The sequence below is a fragment of the Schistocerca gregaria genome, chromosome 8 (assembly GCF_023897955.1).
Source record: "Schistocerca gregaria isolate iqSchGreg1 chromosome 8, iqSchGreg1.2, whole genome shotgun sequence".
Lineage (NCBI taxonomy): Eukaryota > Metazoa > Arthropoda > Insecta > Orthoptera > Acrididae > Schistocerca > Schistocerca gregaria.
The window spans coordinates 233,620,677-233,633,615 of record NC_064927.1 but is presented as its reverse complement, the minus strand read 5'-3'; the positions used below and the strand labels follow the sequence as shown (position 1 = coordinate 233,633,615).

The 12,939-nt window shown below is 42.1% G+C and overlaps 1 protein-coding gene across 1 annotated transcript in view; it reads right to left on the bottom strand.

Annotated features, from left to right (window-relative positions):
• Positions 1-2,798: 2,798 nt before the first annotated feature.
• LOC126284445 (radial spoke head protein 3 homolog) overlaps positions 2,799-12,939 on the bottom strand; it is a 333,014-nt gene continuing 322,873 nt past the window's right edge. Inside the window, exon 8 of the mRNA XM_049983367.1 lies at positions 2,799-3,945. Within this exon, the coding sequence (XP_049839324.1) occupies positions 3,907-3,945 (39 nt within the window). The 3' untranslated portion in view covers positions 2,799-3,906. The remainder of the gene's footprint in view (positions 3,946-12,939) is intronic.

Sequence of the window (12,939 nt, the reverse complement as noted above, 5' to 3'; positions counted from 1 at the left end):
TGTGTCTGGCTCGAGATAGAATCTGGTCCAGTTATCCAAGACAAGGGCGGAATGAAACACCACTGTTTCGAAACAGTGAACCGTAGCCGTTCCGAAACACTGAAACAGTTCCACGTATCGATACACTGTATCGAAACATAGAAACAGTGGCCAAGTCTAGTAAGTAGGCTGTTTAGGTTTTTATGTTGGTAACGCCACGTAGCTCTCTGTATGAAAATCACTGACTGTGCTGCGTGCAATCTGTGGCTGGTTGGCATTGTTGGAAAATGTGCTATTGTAGTGTTGGGCAGATGGATGTGAACAGCGCGTAGCGTTGTGCAGTTGGAGGTGAACCGCCAGCAGTGGTGGATGTGGCGGGAGAGAGATGCCAGAGTTTTGAGAGGTTACTAAGAGCGGACGATCTGGACGTGTGTGCGCCAGAAAAAGGAAATTTGTAAGACTAGATGTCATAAACTTCTATATGTACCCTATCAAACTCTTTCATTTGCTGACTATGCCTATCAGTAGTTAGTGCCTTCCGTAGTTAGAATCTTTTATTTAGCGGGCAGTATTGGCGCTCGCTGTATTGCTGTAGTTCGAGTTACGAGGATTTTCGTGAGGTAAGTGATTCATGAAAGGTATAGGTTATTGTTAGTCAGGGCCATTCTTTTGTAGGGATTATTGAAAGTCAGACTGCGTTGCGATAAAAATATTGTGTGTCAGTTTAGTGTTGATCAGAATAACTAAAGAGAGAAATGTCTGAGCACTTTCAGTTTTGCTTAGCTGTTTGAAAATCAAATAATGTAAGAGGTTCACCAGCACTGTAATTTATAATTTTCCAAAAGGGGATGTTTCAACGGGGGTGCAGACCGTGACATAAGAAAACATAACAGTGGATGCCTCTTCAATTAGAATTAGAGGAACAGTTTCTTTCCCATCTTATGGTGGGAGGCTGTATGCAACACCGACTGATACTAAATTGGTGTGCGAGTGCATTATCAGTTTTCTGTTAGTGGTTTTACCTTTATGGCGCAAACTCCACACAGAGATTTTGCCAGACTTGGATGTAATGTGTGGAAGCAAGGATTCGATCGCGAAGCATGGAGTAGAGTAGGCTTGGAGAAGAGATTTGGGTTTGGACTCGGAGCCAGGGCGCAAAGGTGGACCAGAACGAGTGGAGGGGATGGTGGTCCGCCGTTCGACGCAATGCTGAGGTGCACTGGGCATCGCATCTCGAGATTTGCGTGCATGCATGCTGACCTTTCCGCAGCACCGGTACTAGGAATCTTTAGAGCGAAACTCTCTTATTTCATGGCGTGCTCACAGCAACAGCAGTCGCTCTCCGATTTAGTGCATTGTGGAACAGTGTGTCAGGTTAAAGTTCACAGTTACTGTCGTTCATGTTAGTAACAGTTAGATCACCTTATCCAATTCAGATTTAGTGTTTAGTCACCGCCCTTCGTTCAGCTTTGTCAAATGTCTATCAATGTCTAGCAGAATGAGGAAGAATAGGATCTATGTGTTAGGTTGATCTACCTTCCATTTCAATCATGTCTTTCAGAAATAACTCTGTCACTATACTGAATTCTATATATTACTCGAGAAGACAAGATCCCTTGATCACATTTATTAGTTTTAGTTATTTATGTGAGAATAATAGGAGTAGCCTTCGAATAAAAATACAATTTGTTCTACACGTGGCCACATTTCTTGTTGTTCGCATATCATATTCACTGTAGTGTTAGTGAATGGGTGGTTCTGTAACTTAGAGATATTGAGAGGCAGAAGTTCATTAGAGGTATCCACGTAACTGCCCACCAGAGGAACATTTTGTAATTGTTTCCAATCTGTGGAGCGTAAAATTGAAGAGTGCAAATGTAAAAGAATTCTAAGAGCCATTTTTCACAGAAATTGTTTTTATACTATTATGTTCTCAGTACTCTGTTGCATCTTCATAGATTAGTTGCAAGTGTCAAGTCAAGGCAAAACTCTTTTTTACATTCATTACTGGATGGCTCGTGGTATTTATGCCATACAGTTCATCCCACTGGAGTTCCAAGAGCTCAATATCTGCCTGTTTTGTTGATGTACAGTTTACAAGCAAAGCAGTGTGCTTTTAAGTTGCTTTGCATCAATAAAACTTCTTTATAATGGAAGGTCAAAATCTGGGTTTAAAAAATAGTAAGAATGGTTAGAACCGTGAAGAGACAAAATGACATGTGTCTGGAAAATGTTATGAAAAACCATTTCTACCTGAACTGCACAGCGAGTTTTATAAGTATCCTTAACTATCTGTTATCACGAATGGAGTTGTGTAAGAAACATAAGTGCGATAAAAAAAATTAATTTTGTTATTCTCTTGTAAAAAACAATGATATGAGAATTTGTTTCTGTTGACTACGTTGCACTAGTTAAAACATCGCTGGTGTATTTCTGTGCATGTATTATCACAAATGAAACATAGAGCCTCAGTAGAACTGGCACTTTAAACAAAAAAAAAAAAGAAATTGCTACAAGGAACCAGTCAGTTCCCTGGTATGGCACCTAGGATGTTCTTAATAAATTATTTGTTTTATAGTTGGGCTCATTTTGCTGTAATGGGGTGTGCAATATAATTCTGTGGTCTCAGACTATCTTCTCAACTTTTGGATAGAAGTAAGCAATGTACAAAAAGAGATACATTGTCCTGACAAATATGAGATTTGTCCCTTGCAATGTTTTACTATTTCCACTCTTCATATATACTTTATAATTTTTACAACAAAATAAAATATCGGTAAAATCAAGGGGCATTAATGAATATATTAGTAGAGAAATAATTGTCAAAATAACATCTATTTTGAACAATATTCTTCAGGATTTCCAGAATTAATACCAGATATAATTCGTTATACACTTCTATATTCTGAAATGTTATTATCCCCATAAATCGAATTCACAAAAAATTATTCTTTAATTCATTATAGAATGGGATTAAGTATGACAAACTAAGCTCTTCAATTTTAAGTAATAGGTTAACTACGGCACTTCATTACATCAAGGATGTGCACATTCCAGATGCAATAAAAATCAACACTGATCAGTACACTTCGTACTTTGAATAAACTTTTGTCACAGGTTAAGGAGTTCTGTAACATCTCTTTATGCCTTCAAATACTACAATTGTTGTTCTTTTTTAAATAATAAGGCTCAACTTATTTTTAATTTTCATACTTGCATCGACTGTGAAGAGGTTACACCTTCTGGTAAGATCATTTAAGATTATAAGTAACAGAAAGAACATAGAACAGAACTCCATGGTGGACCTCACTGATTGATTCAAATGCTGAGTGCCTATTGCTAACGTAATATCTGTGAAAATGGTACACAAGGATTTTTGTCATAGAAGTGAGATAGAAATAATCAAACTGCTGTGTCTTGTACTACATAACATTTTGACTTCACCATCATGAAGATATCATGGTTTTAAACAAACAGAAGCCTTAGCCAAGTCACAAAATAATCAAAATAGTTATAATATCTGATTTATTAAGTCTAGTAAATATATCCTGTTCAGATGATAGTCTTATTTGAAATCAATATTGTTTGCTACTAAGAACGATTGTCTGTACTAGGTATTTATAAATTCTATTGCAAATGGTCTTTTTTTTAAAGTTTTAAAACTGCTAACATTATTTCAGCTGATCTTTATTTTAACGACAGAGGACATGAATCGATGAAACGATTGTATTGCATAAATTATCTGAAATGACATTAACAGGGCAAAAATTTGTGTTGTACATCTCTGCTTGCACTCTCCGAACGTTGGCATTTTCTTCCGGTAATTTGGCGGAGCGGTGTGTCGAAATGGTTCGCCTGTTGTCCGTTGGCAGCGCTGTGGCGCTCCACAGGCAGTAGCGCCAAGGGCCGCGGTGGAGATGCTAAGAACTAAGACGACGCTCCGGACTCTTCTTCGTCTGCTGCCTCCTGCAACGTTAAAGTACCAGTTTCAGAAACGAGACACTTCGAAATCCTGCAGAGCGGTAAAATTACATTGTTTTAACAAGGGCATACAAAGCTGGTAAAAAAATTCTACACCAGAAAGGATTGCAAATAACGAAATTTTACTTATTGCGCGTTCACAGTGGAGTAGGAAGTGATTTGGAACTGCAAAAAGTGCAAAAAGTAATATCCAGAGCTGCTGCCTCTGGCAACAACAATGTAGGGAAATAAGTCGAACTGAGATTGGATGACTGATATGGATATGTAATTTCATATTGGTTCAACTCTATCCAATAGTTATTGATTAATAGTGGCTGTCAAGTGGTGTCGTATCAGCGTATCTGCGACCCATGAGAAGATGTTTCCAGTGTGAGAGAGATCTGTATGTGACTTTGTGGTATCATATTGAAACGGAACGTCATGAAGATCTCGAAAATAGAGCCCATCCACCAGCCTTGAAGTGTCACATTTCCGGTTATTCCAGGGCAGCCAAGTATTCGATTCCACGAGCCATGCCCTGCTCACGTAATATAGTACTCACCCTGGATGCACATTTCCCCCACCACCACACCACCAGACCACGCTGTCTGAGTGAGAGGAGGGGGAAGAGAGCGAAACTGCGAATATGCTATATTTAGATAGCAATGCAGTCTCAATGCATATGTCTTAGTTTCATATCTCGTATTTCTCTAGAGCATAGATCACAAACGAAACAAATTTTATTATTTTTCGAGCGTTGAAGACATATTAAAATTTTTATCTGGTACAGTACGCTGGCTTATGAATAGTTGCAGACAGTTTCACAGATGAAACTTCCTGGCAGATTAAAACTGTGTGCCAGACTGAGACTCGAACTAGGGAACATTTGCCTTTCGCGGGCAAGTGCTCTAGCAACTGAGTAACCCAAGCACGACTCACGCCCCTTCCTCACAGCCTTACTTCTGCCGGTACCTCGTCTCCTACCTTCCAAACATTACAGAATCTCTCCTGAGGACCTTGCAAAACTAGCACTTCTGAAAGAAAGGATATTGCGGAGACATGGCTTAGCCACAGCCTGGGGGATATTTCCAGAATGAGATTTTGACTCTACAACTCTCTCATTCTGGAAACATCACTCAGGCTGTGGCTAAGCCGTGTCTCAGCAATATCCTTTTTTTCAGCAGTGCTAGTTCTGTAAGTTTCGCAGGAGAGCTCCTGTAAAGTTTGGAAGGTAGGAGAGGACGTACTGGCGGAAGTAAAGCTATGAGGACGGGGCGTGATTCGTGCTTGGGTAGCTCAGTTTGTAGAGCACTTGCCCGCAAAAGGAAAAAAGGTCCCGAGTTCGAATCTCGGTCCGGCACACAGTTTTAATCTGCCAGGAAATTTCATATCAGCGCACACTCCACTGCAGAGTAAAAATCTGATTCTAGTTTCAAAGATTTTTGCATTCAGTTTGTCACATAATCATGACTTCATTAGTCTAATGCGGGGTGCACTCAGCCCTTGCAAGGCAAACTGAGGAGCTACTTGAGAAGTAGCGGCTCCAGTCTCGTTAATTGACAAAGGGCCGGGAGAGCGGTGTGCTGATTACATGCCCCTCCATATCCGCATTTAGTGACGTCTTTGGTCTGAGGATGACACGGCGGCCGGTCGGTATTGTTGGACGTTCCAAGGTCTGTTCGGACGGAATTTAGTTTGGTTTTTATTAGTTTAATAACCGAAAAAATGTCTTTCATACCCATACTATCTTGACAAAAATATTTGGCACTTTTGCAATAATGAAGGTGTGGGATCTCTACCTGAGAAAAAAAATGTAGACATTCTGGATAATTTTAATGTGCAGGGATTTGCCTTTAAAATGGGGACTACATTACAGAACAATGAGTCACATCTGTACATGTGCATGGGTGCTTTCAACTTAAATCGCAAATGGTCTTGAAAACAGATGTAAGACTGGCAGTGTCCTCAAATAGTTCAGAAAACTATCGTTGCGATTCTTTCAGGACCACAATAAATTCCTCAAGCCTCGTGTTTTCCTTAACAACAACTAACTTATGGAACTGGACTGTGTTTGTCAACTATTGTCCCTACTATAATTAGGTTTTCTTTTTTTTTTATAGATTCCCAACAAATCATAAATAAGTTGTTGGAATGTTATACTGTCAAATGTATGGTCTTGCGGTGTCAGTCTTTTGCACCATTCTTAATGTCTGTAAAACAACGCCCACTAATAATCGGAATAGAAGACTGAAGTGCACCGTTAGCTATTAAAATTGTAAAATTAGGATAGGCAGCAAATAAACGAATTTAACTCATTGTGCATATACAGTATAGCAGGAAGAATACATGCATAAATTTGTACGTGATTTGCAAGTCTTGCTGAGCTTGGATGACACGTGAGGGTACATCATTAAATGTTGCATCGACTGTGTGCCAGAGATAATCAGTCGAATTGCCTGGCGATTGGGTGTGAGATTTGGAGAACGTGACATCCAGGGCACATTCATCTCACGCAGCAAAGGCAAGATGTGGTTTTGCGTTACCTTGTTGAAACACTACAACACGGCCAAAGGATTTAACACATGTCTAGGAGTAGCGTCTTTGATTAGTAATCAAAACGTTCTCTGTCCCGGGTTCGAACCCCGCCACCGCTTAGATTTTGATTCAAAATTATCAGCACTGGTGGACGAAGACTTCCGGCATAAGAAGTCATCCTCATTCTGCCAACGACCTTGTCAAAGAGGGCGGAGGAGCAAACATAGGTTCAGGGCACTCTCTTGCTTTTGGGGTGAGAAACTGCCCTAAAGGTGGACGAATCAGCAACGATCAACGGCATCAGTATGCAGAAGTAGATGGAAACCACAGCATTAAAGACACATAATGTGTATTAACATAACATGTGGCCTGTAACTGAAAATGTGTCATGACAATCTCTCAATTGGCAAAAAAATCCGGGAATTGTCCCCCATCCGGATCTCCGGGAGGGAACTGTCAAGCGGGAGGTGACCACGAGAAAAAGACTGAATATCCAACGAAAGGATAACGTTCTATAATCGGGATGAAGAGATAGAGAAAGTATATGAGGATAGTGGGTGAGCAATTCAATACGCATTTGAATTTAAAAAAAGACGTCGCCAACAGAATTCCCACGATTAAGACATGAAAGTCCGAGAATTATCGCATAATTAGATTAAAAGCTCATGCATCCAAGTTGCTGACAAGAATAATATACAGAAGAATGGAAAAGAAAATTTAGGGTGTGTTAGGTGACGATCAGTTGGGCTTTGAAGAAGGTAAAGGCACCAGAGAGGCAGATCTGACCTTACCGTTGATAACTGAAGTAAGACTAAAGAAAAATCAAGACAAGTTCATAGGACGTAGGTTCATTCTTACAAAGAAGATTACAGCAACGAGACACTTTTTATAATGCTATTTACTTACTTAAATAACGCCGTTACCGGTTTCGAACCGATAGGTTGATCTTCAGACGGCTAGTTAACGTTTTATGTTACATTTCGACTTTTGTTTCCCCATCTGACGAAACTTCCTTGGGGTGGTGATGCCCTACAACCAAAACAAGATGTGAGGCAGCGTCTTTTTAATTGTAATTGTCAGATGGGGAAACAAAACTGAAAACGTAAAGTAAAACGTGAACTAGACGTCTGAAGATGAACCTACCGGTTCGAAACCGGCAACGGCGCTATTTAAGTAAATAAATAGCATTATAAAAAGTGGTTGATTGCTGTAATCTTCTATGTAAGAGTCAACCTACATTTTGTACACAGGCACGGGCTCAATATGTCAGTTTCTGACAAAATATCAAGTTCATAGGATCTGTAAAACTCTGAAAAAGCGTTCGACATTGTCAAATGGTGCAAAATGTTCGAAATTCGAGGAAAATCGGTGTAAGCTACAGGCAGAGATGGGTAACATACAACATGTACAAGAGCCAAAAGGGCATAATAAGAGAAAAAGACCGAGAACGAAATTCGCGGATTTAAAAGGGTGTAACACAGGGATGTTCTATTTCACCCTTACTATTCAATCTGTATATTGAAGAAACAATGATGGAAATAAGATAATTGTTAAAGATTTTGATTAAAATTCAAGGTGAATGGATATGCTGATGCTATTGCTATCTTCAGTGAAAGGGAAGAAGAATTACAGGATCTACTATATATACACACGCTCATATATATATGGCATTGGTGGCCGGGAGACCCCTCGCGGGGCGGTTCGGCCGCCGCTCCACAAGTTCTTTAACGCCACTACGGCGACTTGCTAGTGAATGTGGATGAAAGACACACAACACCCAGTCATCTCGAGGCAGAGTAAATCCCTGACCCCGCCGGGAATCGCACCCGGGACCCCGTGCGCGGGAAGCGAGAAAGCTACCACAAGACCACGAGCCGCGGACACAGGATCTACTGAATGGAATGAAGAGTTTGAGCACAGAATATGGACTGAGAGTAAATCGAAGAAAGACGAAAATAATGAGAAATAGCAGAAATGAGAACAGCGAGATACTCATTATCACCAACGTTGATCATGAAGAAGATGAAGTTAAGGAATTTTACTTCCTGAGCAGCAGAATAGCCAATGATGGACGGAGCAAGGAGGGCGTATAAAAATCAGACTAGTACTGGCGAAAAGGGCATTCCTGGCCAAGAGAAGTCTACTAGTATGATACATAGCCCTTAATTTGAGGAAGAAATTTCTGAAAATGTTCGTTGGGATGCACTGTCAGCACACCTCTCACTGCTGACACGGTAAGGGAAACTGCAACAACCGTCACCATGCTGGTAGTCTGTCGTGCTCCAGAGATCGTTGGACATCCCGTGCAGATGCGTATCTCTCTGCAATCAGTCTGATTCCCTGACCACTTGAAAGTGACATAGCTCAACGATCCTGCTTGGGAGAGTGCACAATGTCTCTGTCCTCTCGGGCGCTAGTCGCGTGAGGCCATTGAGATCGTGCTCAGTGGCACACGAAATAAGTAATAAAATTTATACTGAACAGAAGGTGCCTAGATCAGAAATGTTTGCAAGTTACATGCACAACACCAGAATATTTAAGATGAAAATGCTGCATACAAATGAAAGTGAGTATTTATTGAGGTGACTGATGATGCCTCAACACATTGAGGCGAAATGCGCCTGACAAATGAAACTTCGCCTTTATCAGTTCCATACAGACGGTTCTAAGCCGAAACGCGGGCAGCAGTACCGCCACGCACCACAAAGTTGCTTATGTAAAATGTAGAATGATATAACACACGCTCGATAGGTCACGACCCTGATGCTGTCGGGTTCCGATACGTGGTCGTAGACGCTTCTATTTGTTACATGAGGCCACACATGACCGTCTCAAAAGCAACTAATGTAAAAATCAGATTTGTGAAAGAGAAACGAGCTGCGCGAAAGTAAAAGGCAGTTGAATTGGCGGTGACGCAGAGATTGGTGAAATAATAGGCAGTTCCAGAGTCCGATGACGGTGGGGTTCGGGAAGTGAATAGCTAACGAAAAACAAATCCACAGCGCAAGAAAGTCGTCTTAGCGTACACAACGGATCAGCGAGCAATCCGAATTACAAACGTAGTACAGCCAATACCAAGACTGTACTGTTCAAAGGTGCATAACAAGAGCCTTCAAGTACCAGCGGGAGACTGTCTAGCAAGAGCCGGACCGGCCTACACACGTCAGAGGCGACTGCACTTGACGCGCTGGTGGCAGCGGCAGCGGCGCGCTTCGCTTCGAAACAAGCTGTGGGAGGAATATGTATTCCGAGTACGAAATTACAATCAAATGAATACCCCTAGCTGCAAACAGGCGTCGATATAAGTCAACGGGGACATGTCCGAAAGAACATGTATACAGGGTGAGACGCGTAACACGAACACCCCCATTATTCCGGGGGTGATTGCACGTATCTGCATGCGGTTTTCGGTTAATCATAGCGGACTATGGGGCACATACGATGGTACATGCACAGTAATCACAACGTTTATATTGACGGAGATAATGAGGGAAGTACATGTTTTTTAAGTGGGAATCTACACTTTTTTTACCATCATTCGAACGCTCTGGAAAAGACGCGTATAGTGATGTAACGCATATTGCTATTGTGATTCAAACTTTGCTTAAAAGAGGGCGGATGAGGATTTACCTACGTAACGTAGGCCGGGCATGCTGCATAGAGCACGGCAACTCGGCCTGCGGGTCGCGCGAGGCGTATTTGCTAGTCTGCAGCCGCTACCGACCGCCTCGACCTCCAATCGTACAATATGTCCCAGCGTCTTTTAAGTGAAGTTTGAATCACAATAGCAACATGCGTTATATCACTACATCACTATACGTGTCCTCTCAAGAGCGTTCAAATGATGGAAAAAAAAATGTAGCGTCCCATTTAAAAACATGTACTTGCCTCATTATCTCCGTCAATATAAACGTTGTGATTATTGTGCATGTACCTAAGCATTTTCTAACATAGTCGGCTATCATTCGCCGAACACCACTTGTTGATACGTGTAATCGCCAACGGAATAATGGGGGTGTTACATCTTACGCGACTCACACTGTATATAGTTAAGGCTCACCGGCCATTTGACCATCTTCTTCCGTGCGGATGCACAAACAGTGCCCGAACTCTTACGGGAATCGGCAAAAAGCCGCGAGTAATGAGTATAATGGGCAGGAGCACTATGAATATAGTGCGGGACGATAAGTTGTGAATTTGGGTCTCACGGGAGGCGTGCCAGAGATAAGTAAATCCCTGCAGTTGCACTGTCCTCTGTGTCGTCGGTGTCTCAGATGAATAGAGCGTCTGCCATGTAAGCAGGAGATCCCGGGTTCGAGTCCCGGTCGGGGCACTCATTTTCAACTGTCCCCCTTGACTTATATCAACGCCTGTATGTAGCTAGGCGTATTCATTTCATCATAATTTCATTCTAACAAGCTGCTTGGTCACCGATGGTGTCTGTTCTTTCGGACATGTCTATCTTCATACACAGGGTGTTACAAAAAGGTACGGCCAAACTTTCAGGAAACATTCCTCACACACAAATAAAGAAAAGATGTTATGTGGACATGTGGACGGAAACGCTTAATTTCCATGTTAGAGCTCATTTTAGTTTCGTCAGTATGTGCTGTACTTCCTCGATTCACCGCCAGTTGGCCCAATTGAAGGAAGGTAATGTTGACTTCGGTGCTTGTGTTGACATGCGACTCATTGCTCTACAGTACTAGCATGAAGCACATCAGTACGTAGAATCAACAGGTTCGTGCTCATCACGAACGTGGTTTTGCAGTCAGTGCAATGAAACAAATGCAGAATTGGCAGATGCCCATTTGATGTGTGGATTAGCACGGGGCAATAGCCGTGGGGCGGGACGTTTGTATCGAGACAGATTTCAAGGACAAAAGTGTCCCGACATGAATACGTTCGAAACAATTGATCGGCGTCTTAGGGAGTCCGGAACATTTCAGCCTATGACTCGCGACTGGGGAAGACCTAGAATGACGAGGACACCTGCAATGGACGAGGCAATTCTTCGTGCAGTTGACGATAACCCTAATGTCAGCGTCAGAGAAGTTGCTGCTGTACAAGGTAACGTTGACCAGGCCACTGTATGGAGAGTGTTACGGAAGAACCAGTTGTTTCCGTACCATGTACAGCGTGTGCAGGCACTATCAGCAGCTGATTGGCCTTCACGGGTACACTTCTGCGAATGGTTCATGCAACAATGTGTCAATCCCCATTTCAGTGCAAATGTTCTCTTTACGGATGAGGCTTCATTCCAACGTTTTCAAATTGTAAATTTTCACAATCAACATGTGTGGGCTGACTAGAATCCACACGCAATTGTGCAATCACGTCATCAACACAGATTTTCTGTGAACGTTTGGTCAGGCATTGTTTGTTGATGTGTTGATTGGGCCCCATGTTCTTCCACATACGCTCAATGGAGCACGTTATCATGATTTCATACGGGATACTCTGCTGCTAGAACATGTGCCTTTGCAAGTACGACACAACATGTGGTACATGCACGATAGAGCTCCTGCACATTTCAGTCGAAGTGTTCGTACGCTTCTCAACAACAGATTCGGTGATCGATGGACTGGTAGAGGCGGACCAGTTCCATGGGCTCCACGCTCTCCTGAAGTCAACCCTCTTGACTTTCATTTATGGGGGCATTTGAAAGCTCTTGTCTACGCAACCCCGGAACCAAATGTAGTGTAGAGACTCTTCGTGCTCGTATTGTGGACGGTTGTGATACAATACGCCATTCTACAGGGCTGCATCAGCGCATCAGGGATTCCATGCGACGGAGGATGGATGAATGAATGTATCCTCACTAACGGAGGAGATTTTGAACATTTCCTGTAACAAAGTATTTGAAGTCACGCTGGTACGTCCTGATGCTGTGTTTTTCTATTCTATGATTAATGTGATTTGAAGAGAAGTAATAAAATCAGCTCTAACATGGAAAGTAAGCGTTTCCGGACACATGTCCGCATAACATATTTTCTTTCTTTGTGTGTGAGGAATGTTTCCTGGAAGTTTGGTCGTACCTTTGTTGTAACACCCTGTATATATATTCCGAATATCTCTGACGTGTTCCCCGTATCGATACTCGCGCTGTGCGGGAAATCCGAATGGGTGTTGATACTGAACTTTCACTTCTACCTACATCATCTGGTTGTCCTGAAATGAATATGTCCGACAGAACAGATACCATCTTTATATATGTATTCCGAATATCCCTGACGTGTTCCCCGTGTCGATGCTCGGGCTGTGTGGGAAATCCCAATGGATGTCGATAATAAATTTTTACTCCTACCTACATCGTCTGGTTGTCCTGAAATGCCAGTCATCTGCATATCGAAGGATGTACTGCAGTTTATGGTGTTACAGTTTTAATGGTTAGGAGTGTACCATTTCCAACCTTCCTCACGCAGGTGCATGAAGCGTATCTTACACGTGTTGCAACCTCATTTA